Source organism: Cupressus sempervirens, chromosome 7 (genome assembly GCF_028749045.1).
Source record: "Cupressus sempervirens isolate cs-2001-9-10 chromosome 7, ASM2874904v1, whole genome shotgun sequence".
In the NCBI taxonomy this organism is placed as follows: domain Eukaryota; kingdom Viridiplantae; phylum Streptophyta; class Pinopsida; order Cupressales; family Cupressaceae; genus Cupressus; species Cupressus sempervirens.
The window spans coordinates 729,678,022-729,703,066 of record NC_143124.1 but is presented as its reverse complement, the minus strand read 5'-3'; the positions used below and the strand labels follow the sequence as shown (position 1 = coordinate 729,703,066).

General features: G+C 35.3%; 1 protein-coding gene across 3 annotated transcripts in view; it reads left to right on the top strand.

Moving 5' to 3' along the window:
- Positions 1–22,410, top strand: part of LOC149549310 (uncharacterized) — a 152,874-nt gene extending 130,464 nt beyond the window's left edge. For all 3 annotated transcript variants that reach the window (XM_089792754.1, XM_089792756.1, XM_089792755.1), the window contains exon 6: positions 21,124–22,410. In XM_089792754.1, coding sequence (XP_089648880.1) covers positions 21,124–21,966 — 843 coding nt within the window. In that variant the 3' untranslated portion in view covers positions 21,967–22,410. The remainder of the gene's footprint in view (positions 1–21,123) is intronic.
- Positions 22,411–25,045: the final 2,635 nt, after the last annotated feature.

Genomic DNA, 25,045 nt, shown 5'->3' with positions numbered 1-25,045 from the left:
TACTTAATTATAGGTGGGGGCAACGCCTAGCGCGTACGGTAGACGGATAAGGCTTGAAGTCGTGGGTCATCCCCATGGTCTTGGGTTTGAGTCTGCCTCTAGGTTTTACCGGTGAGAGTGGCTTGTGTGCTATTGCTCTCACCTATGGGCGACTAGTCTCGCCCTAAGCTCACGTTGGCCGCTGGTCATTGTTGGGCTTAGGTTGTGGGGATACCTACGTGAAACGGAAAAAAAAAATACTCAATTATAGCTATGAATAATTCAAAAGGCAAAACTTATCTTAACTTTATTGTAGAATTTTCTTCTCCTCTGATAGGTGTTGCTCAACTCTTGTGAATAAGCCTTTGAAATTTAGAATCTCAAGAATGCCCTCTCCCAATAATGGCAGCTTCTCCATGAATGCCCTTTGCCAAGATTGATGACATTCTCGATGAATGCTCATTCCAAGAATGACAACACTCACTAAGAATACCCTTTGCCAAGCATGGCGACCTTCACTAAGAACACCCTCTGCGAAACATGGTGACGCTCACGAAAAATGCCCTCTAGCAAGAATGACAATGCTGACTAAGCATGCCCTCTGCTGAGCATGGTGACACTAAGTAAGAATGCCCTCTACCAAGATTGGTGACACTTCACCAAGGGCACCCTCTGCCAAGAATGACGGCACTCACCAAGGGGCCCTCTGCCAAGCGTGATGATGTTCACTAAGAAACTGTCTATGGCCAACATTCACCAAGAATGCCTTTTGTGGCCAACATTTTGTAAAGATCCCTGTTGGCTCTATGCCTAATAAATTGCTTTTTTTTTTTTTTGAAGTTTGCAATTTTTTTTGTGTTTTACTATGTATGCTTTTTTGTATTTTTTTTCAGAATTTAAAACGAGAGAATGCATGGAAAATTGAAAACAACTCACAGTAGCTTTATTAACTATGCAAAATATTTACAGTGCTGAAAAAACGATGCACAAACTTATTCAGAAAAAAAACCTAGTAGCCAGAATGACATACATGATCTCTGATAATCTCCAGTTGCCTTGGAATGTAGACAAGTGAAACACTGGCCAACACAATTATTATCGACCCTCTAGAGGAAAAACATGGGCCCTAGAATGTCTAATGCTGCCTCAGGAAGAGATTGCAGCCTACACCAGGACTCACACTGATATTTTATAGGGCCCTATCTGCATTTAGGAAACTCCAACGTTGCCCAGCTGAGACAAAAAAACAATTACTTGTCTGTTCCAACTTGATGTAATTAATTCCTAATGACAAGAATTCCAAGATGCCACACTCTAAACCAATTTCAGCTTGAATAGATTCAAACTTATCTCCCAAATCACACAGCTGAGCAAATACAGTTCATTGGCATAGACTACCAACTCAAAGTGCAGAAATCTGAAGAGAATTCATAATTCTTTTCAGCCACAAACCCTTGAAGACCTTCACTCACAAATTCACAAACCAAATAAGATATCGTTCCTTGTCTAGATGGTTTCATTTATAACTAACGGAGCCAAGAAAACTTCTTCCTTACAACAAACGGCTAGTGACTTCTACACACTTTTCACTTAAATAAAACTTTGCTTTTGGTTGCATAATTAGAAGTCTGAAATATAATGACTCCTTGTACCCCTTTTTTATAATTGAACTTGACTTAGGCTTATAAGATAATTAATTATTCCCCTTTTTAATAATTGAACTTGACTTAGGCTTATAAGATAATTAATTATATATAATGTAATTAATAACTTTCATTATAATTTATACTTATAGCACAAAATTGGCAAGTATCCATCCAGATGCAAAAATAGCCTGACCAAAAGCATTTCCGAAATGCACTGCTAAAACTGGAAACTAGCTTTTCTGACTTTGTATAAATAGCAAGTCAACTACCCAAGACCCTCAAATCAAATCATTAGCTCACAAGGGTCGCAATGATGAGCTAAGATAACCAAACTCCTAAAACTTGCTAAAAAGGGGACATCACAATCCTTCCTCCCCAAGATTGCTTGTCCTCAAGAAATTGCAATCCTGGATGCTGAAGAATATACTCTTACTCTCAAATGACATCCTTAACAACCCTGCCACTTCACCCAAAACTTCCTAATGACTTGCTGATGCAAATGTCTCTCTTTGATATCCAATATAGCCTTAGGAATAAACTCCAACTTTCCCTCATCATCCCAGGGTGGCAAAATTGGAGTTGGGACAACAGGACTGCCTAACACTTTCTCGAGGCTTGATACATTAAACACATTATGCATTGTGTTGTCCATTGGCAAATCGAGCACATAAGCCACCTTGCCTACCGGTCTACTAACATAAAAGGGCCTATTATAACTAGGCTAGAGCTTCTTTGCTCCACTCTTTCGAATAGATGATTGCCTGTAAGGCTGCAATATTAGATATACCATATCACCAACCTAGAAAGAGCGAGCAACTCCCTGATGATCAGCATACTGCTTTTGCTGATTTAGAGCCTTCTGAACATTGTCTTTCAGAGTCCTCATGATATCCTACCTATCTGGTGATAAATCACTGCACTGTGTACCCTATTGTTGCTGAACAAATCCATGAAGCTTAGAGGATCATACCCATACAGCTTTTAAAGGAGTCATTTGAATAGATGTATGGTGAGTGGAATGATAGTAATACTCACATGAATATTTCTACTTCACCCAGGCTCATTGTTGAGTTGACACATAATTCCGTAGATAGCCTTCCACCCATTTATCATTAACTATCTTAGTATGGCCATTAATCTAAGGGTGGTAACCAGTGCTTAGAGTCAACTCTATCAAAGCACAACCTTAACAACTCATGTCAAAAGTGACTCATAAAATGGCTATATCAATCACTCACAATACTCCAGGGTAGACCATGCAGTCTGGAAATCTCCTAGAAGAACAACTTAGCTACTTGTGTCGTTGAAAAAGTAGTGGTGATAGGAAAGAAGTGATCATATTTGGTGTGCTAATCCACCTCTACGAATATGCAGTCTCTGCCTTGGGCTTTTGATAAGCCCTCAATGAAGTCCATAGAGAGACACTCCCACTTCCTCTTAGGAATAAGAAGTGGCTATAGTAAACCAGCTAGATAAGTATGCTCTCGTTTGTTCTACTGACAAACAAAACACTCTCTAACATACTGTTGCACATCTGTCTTTAGGTCCTTCCAAGTGAACCTCTCCCGAATTTGTCTATGTGCCTTGAAGAACTTGGGATGTCAGCTAATGGAGAGTCATGAAAGGCCTACAACACAATCTGCATAGCACTTGATCTTGGGACCAATAAAATTCTTCCCTTGCAAATGATCATCTCATTTTCAAGTGCATACTTGTTGTCTTGTATAGTACCATCAAGAATACCAAATGCACACTGATCTTGGCTTACTCAACAATAATCAAGTGTCTCCAATCCCTAGATATCTCAATCATAGCACATAAATGGGGCCTGCATGAGAGTAAATCAACAACTATGTTCTTTGTACCCTTGACTTATGAGATGTCAAAATGTCTCTAATTGAGATCTTGCTGTCCAAGGAAATGTCTCAGGCTATTATGGTCAGTTTTAATGCAAAACTTACAACCAACTATATATTGCTTGAATTTGGTCAAGACATGCATAATGGCCAACATCTCCTTGTCATAAAGTCTAAAAGCTTTCTTAGGACCCCTGACCTTCCTGCTCTCAAACAAAATCAAATGGCGGTCTCGAGAAAGAACAACACCAACGCCCAAACTAGAGGCATCACAATGCAACTCAAAATGCCTCAAAAACTTGGCAATGCAAGAAAAGGCATGATGTCATAATTTGCTTGAACTTCTCAAAACGGTCTTGTACCTGAGAGGTTTACTCAAATGTACTCTTAAGAGTTAAATGAGTAAGATGAGTTACATGATGTGAGAACCTGCTACATATCTACGGTACAAAGCACATAGACCAATACATCCTCTAAGTTGTGTTAGGTTCTCTGGAGTAGGCCAATAAGTATAGCACAAACCTAACCAAGATCCATGTGAACTCCCTCTACACTGATGATATGACCAAGATAAAGTAACTTTGTCATACCTATAGCCCCACTTTTGTTTTCTAATGTATTGGCAAAAGTGAATTTTGTGTTTTAGATGACGTTAGTCTCTTTCCCGAAATGTTTTGAGTCTAGGTCTATATTCTTAAAGGCTAGGCGATCTCTATTAGATTTTCCCAATACGCCTGCTCTTTCTCCATAGCCAGGCGGGTGGTTGTTCTTATATTGTAATTTGTTGGGTAAGTTATTATCCAATTCGATTGAGATCAAATTTCACTTATTACAAGTGAAGCATGTTCACTATTTGTTCACGGCATATAAATGGTTGATGAAATAAGCATCGGCAGAAAATCTCATATTGCCTTCTTTGTGGGTTTCCAACCTATCAAGGCAAGTTTCTGCGAAGGCTCACTTGGGGGTGTGTTTAGCTTTAAAAGATTCAAAGAGTGGACATTTATAAAGTAAATTGATGTTTGAGTCTAGGATGAGACTCCTAAACATGATTTGGATTCGTTATCACTCAAATACTAAGCCTTGGCGGAAAACCTAAAACTGTCTTCTTCTCGGCGGGTTTTCGCAGAAGAGATAAAAGTGAAAAACAAGATGTTAAGTGACACCCAAGTGGATCCGTACACCTTAACTAAATATCCTTAACCGTTGGAAATGTAGTTGTCAAAGATCCAACCAATAAGGGAGCATTGGCAGAGAAACGGAAATTGCCTTCTCCTCGGCAGGTTTCAAACACATGTAGGCAACTTTCCGATTATACAAGAAAAATCGAGTCAACAAGTAGACCCGTACTGGATTTAGTTTATGTTTGAATGATATTAAAATGAATTGAGCCATTGTGGAAGGAAGATACGGTCAAAATATCGCTTGGCGGATTCTCACCAACGGAGTACCCCAACAACTTCTTTTTGAAACTTTAAGGGAAACGGAAAAGTAAATAATGGGTTTACAAAAAGTTACCGTTGCACTCAATGGAACAGTGAAAAGACTTTTAAATGCTTGTTGGGCCTTTGCATTTACTCTCTAATGAGTATTTCCTTAAATTCCACTTGTGTGGCGCAAATTTTGAAGTATAACAGATGAATCAAAATCCTTATATAAAAATACACAAGCAGTTAAAGGAGTTATCTTGTTTCCTTAATTTCTCTTTCTACCAATACGCGTATCTTTTTGAAAGCCAATGACTATTGTGTTTATTGTCTTATTCACTTTTTCAATTCAAAATCTCATTCATAAGCTATGGCCACCAAGTTTGTGGGTTTTGATGGTTTAACTAGGATGAAGTCTCAATTGCAGAACTTCATAGACACATCCCTCCGTTTCAATGATATGGTGTATTTTCAAAGGAGGGTAAAATTTGAACGAATTCATCCTATCACTGACAAGCTTCGAGGATGCGGTTTAGTTGAAGCTGCTGGTTCCTAGGTTGCAGTCCAAATCCCAAAACTCATTTACGAATGTATTCATCATTACAATCCAGAAACCAGGCAAATAGTTCTGCTGGATTACATTGTGTTGATTTCAATTGATAGGCAAACGGTAGTAAATTGTCTTCGTGTGCTAGAACGAGAGGAGTTCTTTGACTTAAGTGTTAGTGGGGTCGTCTCAGAATTCTCGGCGAAGATGATTTGAAGGAAGGAGATCATCTGAACGTGGTTCCAGATGCCACAAAGTGACAAGAGCAAAGTCCCCAAAACTTTGTTTGGGACCAACCTCAAACCGGAGATAATTGACATCTTAATTCTCCTAGACAAATTGAGAGGTGAAGTAGAAGCCCTAAATTTTGTTGAGCAATATTTCTTTTTGGTGCAAGTTATATGCCCAGACACCCAGTATATTGATTGGGCACAAGAGGTAAGTGAGATTTTGTCCAATGCCCTCCAGGCGCCAAGTTTTACAATTCATTCTACATGTCTTCATTCTTGATTTACATGTTGGCTTCTTTGCACTTATGGCCCGGCCTTCCAAGATTAGAAAATTTTCCTGATGATGTTAAGTCCGATGAGTTTTACCCATGTCTCCAATTGCAGAATAGTTGTGAGGATTATGTAAAGGTGAATGACGTGTTTACTATGAGAATTTGCAGGGAACTTCAAGGATGCCTAGAAAGGAGATTCTCCCCCGAAGCCATGGTTGCCATTAGCCAATTTGGTTGTTATTTCATTCAATTCTCATCCTTTTCTTATCCGCATCTTGCAGCTTTTGATGGATTTCCCCTGAAGCTGCCAAGATATCCGAGCAATATGATAGTGCTAATCGAGATTATTCGACAAGCCTTGCAGGTGAACATCCTAAGCAGAAGCCTAAAGAAGAATGGATATGAATTCCCTATGAAGGTTGGAGCTTTTAGTTGTGACACTCGTTCAGATGCCATGAACATGATGAAAGTTTTTGAGAAAAAGTACAAGCTAGATATGTATGAGGTCTTGAGGCCTATGTTCGACCCCAACGGATATCCTAGAGATGTTCTGCAAATTGGAATGTGATATAGAATATCACCACAATTGAAGATTATTGGGCTGATTGCGCAAAGATGAATTTGAAATCCATAATCGAACCTTCGCAAGATTGACATTTGATCAAGTTAAGATGTATAAGGTAAATATAGATGGTTGAGGATGATGGTTAGAATATGTACAACAATACTTATTTGACCAAGTTGAGGAATACTCCCATAAGCTTTGAACCTTTTGAAGATGCTATAGAAGATTTTGACATAATGATGGCCAGAATCTACAAGAGGATCGGAAAGTGGGTCGAGTGGACCACAGCATGGCAAAGTAGGAGCAAAGGTGTGTCCGCCCAGTCCTCCCAAAGGTAGCAGCAACTCCATGTTCTCACAACGGTGCTTTAGGCACAATCTTACCTCTCACTCAGGGACTCGCTCAACCAGCTGGTGGAGGTGATCAACCTCTTGTCAAGAACATCCAACTTGATAAAACTTGTCAGGATGGTTTAATGCCAATGATCGGGATGGAGATAGATGCCGAGAAGAAGGTGGAAGAATTAAAAGACAGTGCAGTCACAGTGACTCTCTCACCTCGCTGTAGTCCAATCCCATCTATAAGTGCCACATACCAGTAGCCCCCAAATACAAGTGGTTGACATTGGAGATGGTGGGAGTAGTGAAAGTGAATCTACGGAGTTAGATGAAGCAACAAAGAAAACATCTAAAGTGGAGAAGGTATTTGAAGCTCCAAAGCTCATTTCCTTGGCTCTGAAGAATCCTTTCTTCTCAACTTCACAGGCATTGACTCCTATTAAGAGGAAAATGTTTAGTGTGGATAAATTAGGGACTGCATCTAAGGTAATTGGCACTGAGTAATGGCTTGAGAATACCTTAGACAGAAAGAAGAAAATGATAGAAGAGGGAGCTCCAAACAAAGAGACTTTGTCTCTAGCCATCCATTCTGGGTCGGTATTGAGCAAAGTAAAGAAGCAAAAGACTTTTTCCATCCTCGGTCAAGACCCAAACACCGAACACCTAACTATGGAAATAGCCAAGCCTAACAAGGAAGGTAGGATTCAAGACCTAACCACAAATGACTTCACACTACAATCTTTGGATCTTGGAGAGGTTAGGCACGACACCAAAGTGGGTCTGTGGAAATCAACCAACAAAGTGATAGAGGAAGAGCTCAAAGGCCTCAAACTTGCCAAAGTCAGGATGAAGGCGGAAATCCACGAACTTAATTGCTTCATCAGGCAACTAATTGCCCCGTTAACAAGTATTTTGGGAGTTCCACCTACAAGCAACCCTACAACCACAGGTATTCAAGCTATATCTCCTAGCTGCAAGAAGATAAACACTTTGGGCAAATTGGTAGGGAGTGGAGTGAAAAACTCAAGTCTGAAGGACTTGTAGTCATAGATCAGCTCGGTAATGCAATGCTGAGGCTTGAAACGGAAAAGGATAACATCTTAGCCAACTAGGCTACTCTGTCAACAAAAAGGGCAAAAAGTGAAGATTGTATCTATCTCTCTTGCATATGGTCATTCAAATGAAGACCAAAGAAGTAGTAGAAGCCAAGATTCTACAAAAGGGAGACGAGCCCTTGTTCGAATGACAACAAAGCTTGCAATTCAAAGCTGAGACAATCTCTACAACAGAGGATGGATTACAGAAGATAGAGATCAAAGTTAAAGAAGAACAAGATAAGGATTACGAGTTGCTGAAAGGAGTGCACATTGACTCCCAAACAAGTGGGCAAGGGAAAGGAGTAGTAGGAATTGCTCTTATGCAAAAGAATATCTCTAGTTATTTAGATAATCAAATAGAGAAATCTACTACTCATCAGAGCAGAGTGTCAGATCTCCAACGGCTCAGTGGGTGTATACACGTGGCAATAGAGGAAATGCAAGAATGGTTGAGTGCAATCAAAGACTTGGCCAGAGAACACTCCAAGTGGCTCTTAAGATACACCAACGTTCATGTCCATAGACATGAAGAGCTTATTTCGATCATCGTTGCCGCTAAGGCCTATAAGATGAAGTCGGAAAAGGGAAAGAAGGTGAAGTGATCTTTCTCCCGCCCTTTTGTATTTTGATGTAAAATTGTAACTGATAATTGGCTTCTTGCCATTGGTCATTTTTGAGGAGATGAATCGGTTTAGTTCTATTTTGTAACGGTCATCTCAAAATCCTTTATGTACCCAATTGAAAGATTAATAAAAGGTCGGCTAATTTTTGGTGTGAAATACTTCAAGTTGCAGAGACAAATTGAATGTGTTTTGTGTCAATTATTTATTGTTCCATTGCATATTTTAGTTTAAACATCTCTTGAAAGTTAGATTGAACTGGTGAATGAACAAAACTTTGTTCCCTTGTTTTAATACAATAAACTAAAGATAATCATAGTATTGTCCGAAGTAAAAAGAGGCCCTTTCAGTCTTTTCTTAAATTAGTTTCTTTATGTTTAGGAGTTAAAAGTCTTTGTCAAGCATCTTAACCTTTCCAATATGATAAATTATTGCATTACTAAGTTTGTGGATTCATAGGATGTATGGATTCACAAATTTGGTTAGTTTTCCGACCCAAATTCTTGCCTGAGTTAGTTCTTGTCTAGGCCTAACTTGGTTTTCCTCTCCTATTCTTTGGTCAAGAACAAATTCTATATTAAAACTAAGAACAAACAAATTCATTGCAAATCACAACCATAAGGGAGCTGTACCTTTAAATTCAGAGGGGAATTAGTTGTTTAATTACGATTTCCCAACTGTTGTAATCAGTTATTCTTCAAAAAGATTGGGCATTCAAAGAGTTAATTGAAGTGAACAATCGGTTTACCAACAATACCCAAGGTACACTTGAACTCCTTGGCATACACGGAAGTCCTATCCAAAATATCGAACACTATAATTAAATGAGCTATATTTTCATCCCACATCTTATTGTACATAAGAATATCATAAAAGAAAACTAGAGCAAACCTTCTCAACTAGATGTGAAAGACTCTATTCATTTAGACTAGAATGTCACAGGAGCATTAGTTGAACTAAAAAGCATGATTAAAAATTGAAAGTGTCCATAGTGACATCTTAATGTTTTCTTCTCCATATAACTGGATCTAAAATCAATCTTGGAGAAGTAACGTACTCCATTTAGCTCATCTATCAACTCATCAATGTGTGGGATAGGATATTGGTTCTTAATTGTCCTTTTATTCAACATCTGGTAATCAATGAACATCTTGAGTGTAACATCCTTCGTCTTTACCAAAACAACTGATGAAGCAAAAAGGAGCTTGCTCGGCATAATGTAACCCATAGCTAGCATCTCTTGAATGTCTTCTCAATCTCATCTTTCAGGCACTTAGGGCACCGGTAAAGAGTAATCATGACAGGCTTAGGGACCCCTTTTAACTCAATGATGTGCTCTATGTCTCTATCTGATGCTCTGCCAGGTGGTAGATCACTAAATAGTTTAGAGTGTTTAGTTTCTAAGTTGTTGAATATTAGGGTAGTTACTTTGTCCTATCAAGAGTAGGTAACATCTTACACTCTATTGCCCACTCAACTGCATCATGATCAATGAGGCACTACATATGTCTAAATGAAAATTACCATCACATTGTTGTCTTTGATAGACTTAAGAATATGAGTCTTACTATCAATTAGAAACCTCATTTCCATATTCTTAAGGCTGAGATAGATGTCCTCAATGCTAATAGTATGTAACCAACTCATCCCAAGAACCAACCACATTAGTACCTCCCAAATCAACAACATAAAAATCTGGCTTAAATTCATAATTTTTTAGCTTCACCTCTCAACTTTCACAGATGGCTCATTTTTGTCTCTGTTGAGAGGCTATTGAGTGCTAAAGTGGTGGATTTAAGATGCACCAAAGAAGGTAGTGATACAATCAGGATCACCACCCCTTAAGGAATTTAGACAGGACAACTGCCTACATTATTGATCTCGCCGAAGACAGCATTGACAAACAAAGGAATGGCAACACCCACTCCAACACCCCCTCTCACCACTCGGACTACCTTACAATTAACAAATAGGCCACAAGAAGAGCTTGAGCAACAAGATGATGGGATCACGAACATGATAAAGAGGCAGATACTTTGTTGGCACAATTTCATCTGGAGTGGACAATATACTACCCTTGTCCCCGCAGTTGCCTGGCGGGACAACACCACTCATGCAGGAGGAACTACCTCCACCATAGGGAGATCCCCAAGAAGAACCAATAGCCATGGAACGCCAGCCGAATCCAGAAGAAGATGTAACCCCACCTTTGGATGAAAGCATGTAGACGATATTGGTAGAATCAAAAACCATCACCAAGGCCACACAGGAGATCAGGCGGAGAGCTAAGGAAACATACATGACTACCATAATAACAGAGGTTCAGTCCCTTTTATATTTCATGAAGATGGGGTGTCGCACATACTTCAAAAAGACATTTCAGACCAAGGCTGGCTTGTCAACGAGATGGAAAAATAGTCCCAACAATGGCAAACATCATGACTAATACAGTCACATGGACCCCTTGCAGCTATTATGATTGAAATGGAGGCCACTTTTTGGGCCACTTTTATGGAACTATAGCGAGCTTAGTGGGACTTGTACAGAATCGAAGGCGATGGAATAATCCTTACTAATTGGGTGGAGAAATTGGAATCCCAACTTGAGGAGGAACAAACCACACATGCCCAACAACTAGTCGTGATGTACAAGGACAGGATGAATGCTCTTTGACTCCTATAGGGCACACAAACAAAGCAACTTGCAGTAGAGCATGATGTACAACTCCTCAAACAACAATTGGCACGTCTCACAACCTTGGTTACTTCATCTTCAGCTCCATCTCCAGCTTCAGCTCTAGGGACGTCCTCATCACTCTTCTTGAGTGTGACAGTTGTGTGGAAACGACTTTTTTTGGGGGGAGGGATAATGTAGAGGGTGTTTTCGTAATAAAGTAGTTAAGTAGTCGTTAGGAGAAGTTTGTACCAAAGATTGCGTTGGTTGGTATTAATAACCAACCCGAGCACTATATGTAGTACACAGATGGAAATGAATGGCATGGTAATTGTGAACAATCACTGGTACGAGTATGTAACTCTGTTTGGTACAATTAATAAGAGATATTTTACCATCTTGTGTATTGTTTCAATTACTAAGATAAATGTGATTGTAGCACTGTGAATTCTGTGTTCATATGTTGTTGGCAACATCTCTACCATATTGGCATAAATACAAAGTCCACTTTTAAGTGTTTTTTAATTAAAGAATAAGGATATGTAGTCAGATCGAAAACCCCCATTAGCAACGTGCTTAATTCCTTAATAACTTTAGCTAGACAACTCCATTTGAGGCCCAAGATAGCTCGAGACAAGTAGAATTTCAAAACCTATAGTCCTTCAGCCAAAATAACATTGAAAACAAAACACAAAACTAAGAAAAACGAAGAAAAAGACTTGAAGGTTACCCAAAAATCAAGTGCTTGCAGTCAGAGATGGAAAACTTGTCTTGACAAGCTATAAGGTGATTAACTTGATGGAAACCCTAAAATAGGATGCTCGAAAAGTGCAAAATAAAGGACAATTCAAGGATGATAGATTGCTTTTGTGACACATTATTCAATACATCTAAAATGTAGAGGACACGCCTATGAATCCATGAGAAAATTGCGTAGGGTTTCCCCAATTTTGTGATGCCAAAATTGAGGACAACACTATCATGAATTTAGGATGCCCCTTTGTTAAGGTTTTCCCATATTTCTCGAGTTGGGGTAATCCAACACTCTAAATTTCCATGCCCTTTTGATTTCTACCTTTTTCCTTCGGACACCATTTCGAGAATGAATTTTAATCTCATTTGATAAATGGGAATATTGCATTAAATTGAGACAAGTTTTTGCATAAGTTCCAAAATTCCAATCCTCCGTTTTGTCATCTAATCAAGTAGAGGATTCTAATTTCTTTCCAATCTCCTTCAATGTGTCTTTCTCCTGATATTTTGGTAGTGGGTTATAGAGCCTGATCCATACAAGAACTAAGTCAATCTCTTGTTTCCATGGATTGAAATTCGGATTGGCATTTTGCCAAGAAAAATCCATTTGCCAAACAATTCAATTGAATGTTCATACTCTAGCTCTTGATGCACCAATCGTTTAGTTTCCCAAATCCAGGCCATTTCCCTCCATACTTGAAAAAAACACTACATTCAATCTTTTAACTGAATTTACTTGTCCATCATTTTGAGAAAAAATATTAGAAAGTGTAATTTATTTGGTCTATTATTTATAGTTCTATTAATGGTCATTTAGTGTATTTCTCTACGCTTCTTTTATTAGAAGCCATAGTTTCCATTTTTACCGTCAGTTAAACAATTTCTTCTTTTTAGAACACCGTCATGTAAATTGCTATATATACCTTGGGTATTTATGAATAAGAGAGTGTAATTACCTGAACATTGTATCAGAGCAGGTCAATGGGGTCTTTTAAGATTTGACAATTTAAAAACAAAACAAAAAACCGCAGCCTCTTGCTTTTTGGCAAAAATTGAATAGCAAAAATTTGTGATCTTTTCACCTCTAAAATTCAAGGGTTTTAACCAGCTCAGTACACTCTGCAGTGATACTTGAGGGTTTTTTGTAAGTTAGTGTATTTGGAGAGCCTATTTGTATGCATTTGTTTGTAGGCTTGGGTGAGTTATCATTCCTGTGTTCTAACATTTCTGCACGCAACCATTTAGAGGTTTTTCGTAGAGTTTCCAGAGTTGGACTCAGCAAGGCCAACTCGACTTGTAACTCGGCTACGAGTCAACAAAGTGAAAAAACCCCTTAAAATTTAGAGATTTTTGAACTTTTTTCATGTTCCCATTATTGAAAGAAGTTTGAAGACACTAATAGAAGTTAATTTGATCACATACATCCATCACATAAGTATAGACATAAATTGTAGCTAAAAGAAATAGAAAACATGGAGATTAGAATTATAAATATTGTCAAATATATATAAAATTATGTAATCATGACATCAAATGTTCCCACACATATGCACAAACAAAAACAAGTTTATTTCTTAAAAATTCTATATTTGTGCATTATGTTTTTCCTAAGAAAATTATTCACTGCATAAGCTTTGTCCACTGCAGGCAGCTAAGGAAGATGATTTTTCTTTTCAGCATCAACAAACAACCCTTGTCATTTGGTAAAATTCAGTGCAAAGCATAACATATGCAACACTTAAATAATGTTCAAATAGAAAACATAAACAAAGGAGCACAATGGCTCTGATAGCAAATTGAAAAATAAAGATTAAACTTAACAAAAAATTATTTGATTGATTTATTCATCAATATATTACAAATTTATAATTGTTGAAGACTCAAATATCTTCCTATAAAACAGCTAATTTATTTCTCAATATACTAAAACAATTGACAACAAGCTGGAAACTAGTGACATCTAACTAGAGCTACTGATAACTAACTGGAGATGTTCAACAACAAACTTTATTATCATGATGTGCTCTTCTTTTTAAATGCCTTTTCACTGTCGTGGGATCGATCTTTTTATCATGTTTGCAAATTCTAATCATTTTGATATTTTTTTTGTTTTTTGAATGTGTAGCTGACTGTTGCGACCAGCTGCATTATAAACCATGGACCTAGCGGATCATGACATGACCTGCTGACTTTGTGAGTCATATGAGTCATGACCTGCCCTGGCAGGTCATGGCGACAGGTCATATATATTCGCCCAGGCAAGCTCGACTCACTGACTCGGACTATCCGCACGACCTGCGGCAAGTCCCAAGACTGTTTTTTCATGAACGTGGGCTTTTATTCTTGATGACTTTGAGATTCCTTGTGTTTTCAAGCCTGCAATTTGTCTCTGGCCCACATGTTTCTTTGTTCGCCATTTTTGGGCAATGCAAGGCCGTGCATGACTTTTAGTGTTGGCAGCCTTCCCGTGTACTTGAGAAATGTCAGGATCATTGTGTCGTTTTCTTTCTTCAAGCTTATATGTCTTGTCTCTCTCTAATGGGTGCCATTTTTTGGTGTTTTGTGTGTCCTTTTGCAGTGATTCCAAACCATGCGAGCTGGAAATGCTACATTCTATGTATTAGCACTGCAATTTGTGTGACTTATTTTTGGAAATGCTACATTCTATGTATTAGCACTGCAATTTGTGTGACTTGTTTTTGGAAATGCTACATTCTATGTATTAGCATTGCAATTTGTGTGACTTGTTTTTGTTTTTGAGTTTCTCATAAGAATTTCATCTAGAAATCATGGGAGGTTTTTTTTTTTCATGTTTTTCCAATAAAATGCGATGTTTCGTATTGTGTTTTAAAAAAAAAAAATTGTCCACAAAAAAATTCTGTTGATTTTCATAATTTTTCTCCATAAAAAACTAGCGGTGGTTATTTATAAATTTTCCTCTAAAAATTATTTCTGGTGTTTTTGTTTTGGTTTTATAAATTTTTCCTAAAAAAGGTTTTTTTTGGTTTTGTCAGTTTTTCCTCAAAATAATCATTTTTTTGGTTTTGTTATTTTTTCCTCGATTTGTTTCTTTATAGCTTTATAATTTTTTAAAAAAAGAATTATTGTTCAGTTTTTCCAATTTTGTCCTCAAAAATTGTTTTTGGGTTTTCTGGGTTTTCCCAAAAAAAATCATGACTGGTGTTGTTAGTCTTGGGGTTTATTGATATTTTCTTGAATAAAATCAGTGGAGGGTTTTGTTGGGTTCTTCCATACAAATTATGGTTTCCTGCAGCTTGTATTTGGGTAGTAGTGCTTATTTGCAAATAAGGTTGGCACTTTTTGTCGAAATCATGGTTTCAATATTAGAAGATGAAGTCAGTGGCTCTGGCTATAGGTGAAAGTGTTAATGTTTTAGCGTCAGTAGAAGTAAAACATTGATTATTTGATATACTAATCTGTGTTTATGTTTTTCAGATAAATTGTTATTGGTGATTCTTATATATATATAATATATATTATATATTATGCATTATATATCTTATATATATAATATATATATGATATATGTAATATAATATAATATTATATTACATATATGGTTAATATATTAATATTATATATATAAGATGAGTTATGCATATAGTTATTTATTACCTAAATGGTGATTAACTATAGAGACATGTCTCCTCTCATATTATACATATATGAGATCCAAATCTGCATTTGGAAATCATCAAATTCCACTGGCAATGAAAATACATTTGCAGATACGATCTAAGTTATTTCAACATGGTATTAGAGCCTAACTGCAGATGTAAAACTAGTACAAATTTAAAATAAAATTGACTCAAAAGAGCTCTCACGGTCACACAATAGAAGAGAAGAATCCATTCAACATTTTTATAATGGAGCAAGGGATTAAAAAGTAAAACAATAGACAGATTATATGGGTGGAGGAACACATGATTAACACACAGGAAGCCAGTGAAACACATATCCAATAAGCAACTTACAAGTATAAGACGGAGGAGATTATCGATTAGGGAGATATGAGTTTGACAGAATATATAACCTAAATCTAATGACTCGGAATCCGAATGTAATATATATCATAGCCAGCGAATAGAGGGAATTACATTGATTCTCGAATATAAGTGCCTAGTGCAAGGAATTGAAAAGCAGAATACCAATGGCGCGCTAATAGCATGTCAATATTCACATTAAGCGTACATTGCTCCGAGTAAGAATTATTCTATCATTTGCAATAAAACATATATCTAACACTATGCTTCAGTTATTTATAAATCTTTTAGAAAAGCAACGATTCACTGATATGTTGATAGGAGACAAAACCCTTGTCTAGTCACGTGTCCACTTCACCCACAAGTTATAATAAGAGCTCTATGATGATTGAACACTTGGTTGCCAAATTCATGACATCTCCAAAACCTGCGATTGGATAAAATATATTGATTACTATAATATTTGCAAAACAATTCATATTCAGTTTGTTTTTTCTATTCATCTACAATCTGAAGTTGAAGGCAAATCGTGATCACCCTGCAAAGCATTGAAGGAGAACATATATTCAGCATATATATTCTGAACGCATCCCATAACCATGTTGTGGACTAGAACCACTCTATTACTATTCTTTGACCATATAATGCGCAATCATGATCAATGTGAGTGCCTAGCCGATCCTCCATGGCTTCAAACTGAGGAATCAAAGGAAGCAAAAATAAGTTAGACACATCATGAGCATCGATATCTCCAGCTGAGACCCGAGGCGTGGGAAATTCCTCAAATCAAATATTGAAGTTTTGAAGCTTCCATTTCCTCAATTGGATGACGCACTTGTTGAACATAGGCGGAGGTGGAAACAAAGGATACAATAACTTTTCATTGGGTAATAGCTTTGGAGAAATGGAGGAGCGAGTTGAGGTGGCTCTATGCGGGGAATGGCACCACAACCACTTTCATTCCAATTCCAACCTGCATCGCTTCATAAACAATTTCAATTGGACAACGCCCACTACAATACAATGAACTCAAATCACATGCCAACTGTTGACGTTATAGAGCTAGGTGGCTCATGATTTAGAGACTACATGTCCAAATTTGGTGATCTACGAGAAAATGCAAGGAAAAGTAAATTTGACCAAGCCCGAGACAAGCGGGCATCATACCTACACAAGAGTACATTTTTACTAAGTTGGGGTGACAGACCACATCTATTGTTATTGGATAGAGCTTATTATGAGTATTTTTGAGTACACATTTACATTGAATACATGTAAGTAACACGTAAGCAAGAAAAGAAGACCCACTGCTAAGACTTCGGATACCAAGTGAATTAAGGTAAGTAATCAGTTATGCTTTAATGGTAATAATGATTTTATATTCTATATTTAATAAAACATAAAATCATATGAGATATTATAATTGAATATATATGTGGCATTTGATTTAAAATAATATTTAATAAATTAATGTTTGTAATGAGATTCATTATGTGAGTAAATTACAAAAGGAACAGTGTTAATTAATGCAACTATTAAATATTATTTTTTAAATAAGCAAATGTTTTGTTAAATATAGATTAAAAAATATATATACATAGTAGATTGAATATATGCACGTATATGTTCAAAGTATTTTATTTTTCACTATTATATTGGGATGATCTTATGTTATTATGTAGAAATATATTTAAAAAAAAAAAAAAACCATTGGGTCTCACACTCAACTTTGGTATATATTGAATCATAATTAAGTTGATATGTTTGATGGAATACTTCTAAAAGGCCATCTTATAATCATCCAGTTAGAGTAGTCGACACATGATAAAAGAAAATGGGAGGTAAGTATAAAAGGTGTATTACTATTTTAAGTCTTCCTTATACGTCATTTTTATATAGATATGTATATAAATGAGAATTTATAAGGAGAATATCTTAATGATAACTAATAATTAAATATTATATTTTGTTACATATAAATATGTTAAACAATATAAGTTATTAGTATTAATGAAGTACTAATATTGTTATTGAAATACAAATAAAATGGGAGGAGAATATGTCATATGGGGGAAGGTCATGTATATAGAAACTAAGTATTGTGTTATCTCAATTCCATTATTGAGAATAAAGAGAGATGTTATAATAGTTTATGTTGTTGTTAGTAATGGGCATGAATTCAATTACTAACATGCATGTTGACATTCTAATTTATACAACCAAGAGCTATATACCTTGATTTTTCTTTCCTTTGAGAATGTTCTTGCAGAAGTAGAGGGAAATTGAGATTCAGAGGAAGGTTAATATGTCCAACAACATTCAAACAGAGGGAGAAGATAGAGAATATGATTCAATAAATCTTTGGTGATTTCGATCATATTGATTCGGGGGGAGTAAACCATGTTGTGATAGAATCTTCAATGATCGATAAATTGTAACAGCCAAGAGAACTTTAATTCATGCAACTATGTGATCTTAATCATCTATGATAAATGATAAATGATAGTTGACGTATGAATTGTAGAGTCATTCAAGTGACACAATCATACTCAATCAAGATATTGGCGTATTGTGGATGAGCTTATGTTAGCTTCTACTATTAAGCTTAATGAATGGTTGGAGCTTCAATGGATGAAAAAGAGCAAGTTGGAACATAGAAAGAAGTCATCAAATTTGATGTGATGTGAAAGTGTTCAATAATATAAGAGTGGTAACTTTACATTGTGGGAGGAACAATAGACAATGTTTCATTCCCACTTGAACCATCCTTAGAAAAGGAAATATTCCATGATCCTCATGGGAAAATAAGTACTTATACCTTTTACATTTATCTATTCATTTATTTGTAATTCTATACATACCATAAGGGTCATTTGCTTTGATATTTTCCTTTATGTTTGAGGATGTTCTTACAAGAAAAGAAGGTTGGTACTTCAATATGCTACCTAATATTGTATAGACTAAATCTAATGATAGTAGTTCCAAAGACCCTGATGATCAAGATGGATAAAGTGTGGCTCTTGATGCAAATATCTTTTGATGATTGAGGTTATGAAATTCTTTTACATTAAGAGGGAGTATGACACTTCTTCGAAGGCAATGTTGGTGCTTAGAAGATTGATACTCAGAGGGAGTCTAGAAATCCATGTGGGTGACTGCATGATGTTGATGGGCCTACTCCTATGTATATCGTGAGGGAGTGATGAGTTTGACAAGCATCCTCAAGAAAAGAGAGTTTCTGAGGAAGTAACAAGAGGACCTAATATCCCAAGATCAATATTCAGAGGGAGAAATTTTGAGATGCAATCCCTTATGGATGATATCTTCTCTATGAGGAGAAGTTCTAAAGGGAAATGTTAAATTGAAATATTTCAAAAGTAAAGCTTGATATAGTGAATATTTAATTTCAATCTATATCTGGTTATATAATTGTTGTTTCAGATATGTAATGAAAGGTGACGATCTTTCATTGACATATATAAACAGAAGGTAATCTTTGTAAGATAACGATATTACAAATGATAGTCCCATTATCATGGACATCTCTAGACATTGCTTAAGTGCAAGTAGAGATCATGAGTGTGTTATGGGCATCTCTAGACATTGCTTAAGTGCAAGTAGAGATCATATGTGTATCATGAACATCTCTAGAGATTGCTTAAGTGCAAGTAGAGATCATGAGTGTGTTACGGGCATCTCTAGACATTGCTTAAGTGCAAGTAGAGATCATATGTGTATCATGAACATCTCTAGACATTGCTTAAGTGCAAGTAGAGATCATGAGTGTGTTACGGGCATCTCTAGACATTGCTTAAGTGCAAGTAGAGATCATGAACTGCAAATATGTCATGGACAACTCTAGACATTGCTTAAGTGCAAGTAGAGATCATGAATTTGTTATGGGCATCTCTAGACATTGCTTAAGTGCAAGTAGAGATCATGAACTGCAAATATGTCATGGACAACTCTAGACATTGCTTAAGTGCAAGTAGAGATCATGAAAATTTTAATCACTATGGACATCTCTAGACATTGCTTAAGTGCAAGTAGAGATCATAGGAAATACTTTATATTGCTAAAAGATTTTAATATACATTGTGTCGATTATATAATGATTCTGATTCTAATCTAATGATGTTTTACTTCTCCCTTGCTAAAGAGGGAGTGTTAATGTTTTAGCGTCAGTAGAAGTAAAACATTGATTATTTGATATACTAATCTGTGTTTATGTTTTTCAAATAAATTGTTATTGGTGATTCTTATATATATATTATATATTATATATTATGCATTATATATCTTATATATATATAATATAATATGTATTATATATTATGCATTGTATATTACTATATAATAATATAATATAATTATATTATATTACATATATGGTTAATATATTAATATTATATATATAAGATGAGTTATGCATATAGTTATTTATAAACTAAATGGTGATTAACTATAGAGACATGTCTCCTCTCATATTATACATATATGAGACCCAAATCTGCATTTGGAAATCATCAATTCCAATGACAATGAAAATACATTTGCAGATACGATCTAAGTTAGAACTGTTTAAATATTTATGTTAAAGATAATATGTGCTTACATGCAATCGGTATTCAAGTACAATAAATTAGCATATGTTTGTGTGCATTTTTCACTCCCTAATGTTTGTTTTCTCCAGCATTTTAATAGTATAAATGTTAACTCATCTCTCATTATCAAACTAATATCCTGATTTCTTTGTGGAACTGGAGGGCACTATTTTATTCTCTCTGATGGCTTCATCTTATAGCTATTTGTCAGCTAAAATCCATTTTCCACTTTGTAGTTTCCACTACTTATTTTATCTATTTAGTGGAATGCATCATTGGCCATAATGAATTAGTTCCTCCATTCTGAAATCTTTAGAACAATGGCAGAAGCTTTGTTAGTGCTGCCACGTGCATGCATTTTCACAAATTGGATCTGGAATTGAATGATAGAATTAATCCTTTCATTTTAAATTTTTTCCCATGCTGTTGAGGAAAACTGCATTTGTGTTGTATATTTGGGAGTGGCTTTTCTTGACCAAGAATAATGTAAAATGTTTTCTTAAAATTTGCAGGCATATAAATGTCTTTCAGACAGAGATAAACGCATGCTGTTTGATGCTCATAGATCGAAAAATACCTGCAAAATTTGCCTGAATAATTCTGGTGATCAAAATGGCAGCTGTGAATCCTCGGTTCTTGGGGAGGTTAAGCCAGCACAGAAGCTTCCAGAGTATTTTGAATCATCAATTGACAAGAATGATCATCATAAGAAAAACAAATCCGATGATGAGGAACTCCAAACATTCCGTGAGAGGGCAAGAGCAAGAGTTGATGCCTTGGCTTGGGCATGGAAAGAGAGAAAAACTAAACTGAAGGAGGAATTGAAGGTCAAAGATGTCAAATTAAAGTGCAGCAGTGCTGATAAAAAGGAAAACCCAATGTTTGAGACAGGCAAATATCATTCTCCTAGTTACTTACAGAAAAGAGTGCAGTCTGACGAAGAGGAAAGCGTTGAGATTCCAAATGACAACGATTTTGACGATGGGTTGCCCCAGTTTGCACATGCCAGACATATCTCTTTATCTAATGTGTGCAAAGATTTCAAGCAAGAAAAAACAAAAATGACAAATTATAGAAAACCAACAGGCAGCTTTACAGGGAGCTACAATTACAAGCAGATACCTTCTGAACCCACGAACAGTTGTGCAATTCTAGGTGTGAAAGAAATTCTCAGTAAACAATCAACATGTGTCAGAGAGTGCAGCGAAACATCAAAAAACTTAAAGGGTTTGCTGCAAAAGCTGAGAAGCGATAGTAGAAATGTTCCACTATACAATGGCTTAAAATTATGGAGAACAGCAACTCATGGCATTAAAAACTCTCCTATAGACCACAAATGTCCTGAAACCCCATAACCAGAAAACAAAAGAAACCTAGACTGGCAAGAGTCCGAGTCTAGAGGTAATCTAAGGAAAAAGCTTGCAAAATAATCTGAATCAACTAACCCAGGAATATTTACTGCAAACTCGAGAAACAGTAATCTGAGGAAGAGGAGTTTGTAAAGACTACAGACTATTTGAAAGTAAGATCAAAGAACCTAGTTCCAAATTTCAGAAATTAAAGCTGGCCAATATTGGATAGGAAGGAGAAATATTTTCTTAGAACTTAGGTGAGATCGGACTCTTAAGCTTGTTCTTGGTGCTGTGTTAATTATGTTTAAAAGCAATACCATGACTTTTTTTTTTTCAATCAAAAATAATATGCAGAAGGCACTAAAAACAAAATTATAATATAGGCTCCTGAATCTGTTAAATATATTATAATCTAATAAGAATGATTTCATGTTGACTGCTACTAAATATGATTTAGGTTGGGAGTATGAAAATTTCCCAGAAAAGTAAATGGCATAATTTATTTAACAATTAATTAATGCTGATAGACATTCTACAATGGTAGAATGGGTGGTGTGAGCGGGTTATTATTAACTTTATTCTTATAGGTTAAATTTGACAATCATTTACATGTCTAAAGTTTAAAACTTCTTATAAATAGCACATACTTTTAAAAATAATTTAATAAATGCTTAACACAAAATAAATAATTACAACAAATAACAATAATGAATCTCTGCTTCGGTCGTTTACCAATCAAAATAAATAAATAAATGGAGATAAAAGAAATATAAATAATTTTAGGTGTAGTAAATTAAATTATAATAATTTTTTAGTGGATATCTATTGGCATTTCTTTAGATAGATTTATTTAAGATATCTATACTAGTTTGATAAATGTAGTCAATTCATAAGATTTTTTTAAAACCCTTCACAATGAATGTGAAGTGTGCTTTCTCAATGTAGGTTATATTTTTTATGAAATTTTCCTAATCACAATATTTATATATCCATGGCATGCTACTAAATATAAATTAGTTAATATTTATTTGAATTAATAAAATTAATCAAGGCTTCGGCTGTTTACCAATTTAAAAAAAATAATATTAAATATATGAATTAGTTAATTATTAATTTTTTCTATGCTTGGTGGAAACTTCTATTAATTTTTTTAAAATTTCAAAGTGTTTTCTTTGAAATTTCTTGCAATGATAGCATTCGTTATTTGAAATTTCAAAAAGTCATAAAAATAATTAGATTTCTGCTATCTATATGAATATTCTAGATTTTATAAAAATAATTTATCATCGTAGAAATCTATATGAATATTCTATATTTTATAAAAATAATTTATCATCAATATGTTGCATTGCATTATATGATCCATCACCAGAATGTCACTCTATCAAAAATGTTGTTAATTTTTTTTAACCACAACCTTATCTAGAAACTTTTATGAATATTCAAAATTATTCAAAACATCATGAAATCAACTCTTATCCTCGTGATACTAAATATGATTATAATTTTATTGGACAATTTAGTTTAGATAGTTTTATCTTAGATCATTATTTACATCTTAGTTTTTTACTTTAGGAATGGTTTTCACTTCCAAAAGCTGAACTGAAAATGACAAATAAAATAAATTATTCTATTTGATAAAGCAGAAGTAGTGATTTGTGCTTTGATAGTAAGAGTACCCTAGACTAGAGCCTAGGGAATGACTTGGCATGCATTAACCTCACCACTAGTTTTTTCCATGTATATTATATAGTTTAAATGGTTTAACAATGTCAAATAGAAGATTAATATCTGTTTATTATATAATTATAATTAAAATTTGTACATTTAACACAAATGACTATCTATCTAAGTCAAATGATTTTTTGAAATTTATTTATGAAATTTGAATTTCAGCGAGTTTTTACACTTTCCTAATTTTATTTGGATTTTATAATATTCAATATAATGTAGTTTTTTTTTTTTGGTGAAAAGTGGCATGACACTGGAAATATATATATAAATATAAATGGGCTCAATAACTCGTGAAGGGAAGAATTCAGCAAGAAACCCTCCAATCATTACCAAATACAAAATTTGAGAGAAAGATATATGATATCATATACAACAAACCCAAAGAAATAGGAGAGCAACTAAGGCCCTTATAAATATGGGCATACAATATATATCTCTCAAAAAGCATAACAAACTCACAATATTTACATAGATATATCATGAAAATTTAAAACTCAAAACACCATTCCACTTTACATATACTAGTTTAAAAAATAGTACCATTTTGCAACTTAAAATTTTGCCTCCAAAAAAACAATAGAGCATCCCTTATTTACTCAACAAATCTTTACACCGCCTCCACATATTCAAATATGTAATAGTAAATTGTCATTGAACAAAATTTAAAACCGTTTACAAAAACCCAAATTTTTTTACTGAAAATCCTTCTACACATTCTTCCCATCTCTATCATCATGAAATCAACTCCCCTAAATTGGTTTCCAATCCATCGGTGTCGGGTCACCTTTAGCCGACAAATCCAAACACACTAAAGGATTGACTATCTGCATAATGCTATGTTCTGCTCTGAATCTGTTGGATGCACTCTACTCCCCAAGTTTCCCAGCCTACTCCTTGTATCCTCGTGACCATGTTTAATTAATTCCGCTACTAGCTGCACCTTCCCTTTCAAAGTCTTTTGCTAATTCTAATGGCAGAAAATCACTATGGCTCCATAAAATATTATCGATCAACTTGAAATTGCTTTCCACCCTCACATTCCTGAGTAATGACAACAGGTTTAAAAACCCCCCTTCCTTCCTTATAGCATGATCTTCAAAAATACCCCCAATTGGTGCCAAACCCATCTGAATGATATATTTTTTGATTTCCTCTCCAATCACTGACTTCCCAATAAAACTATTATGGATCACCTTATAGAAATAAGCTCGACTACACTCGTATCCATGAGAAGATCCATAATGTAAGTTAAGAAGTAAGACAACACTTGCGACGGGAGAATGGGTATTGGCATAGTTGGATAAAGGAACTCAGACCCCAAAATCCTGATGACACATCTTTGACATCT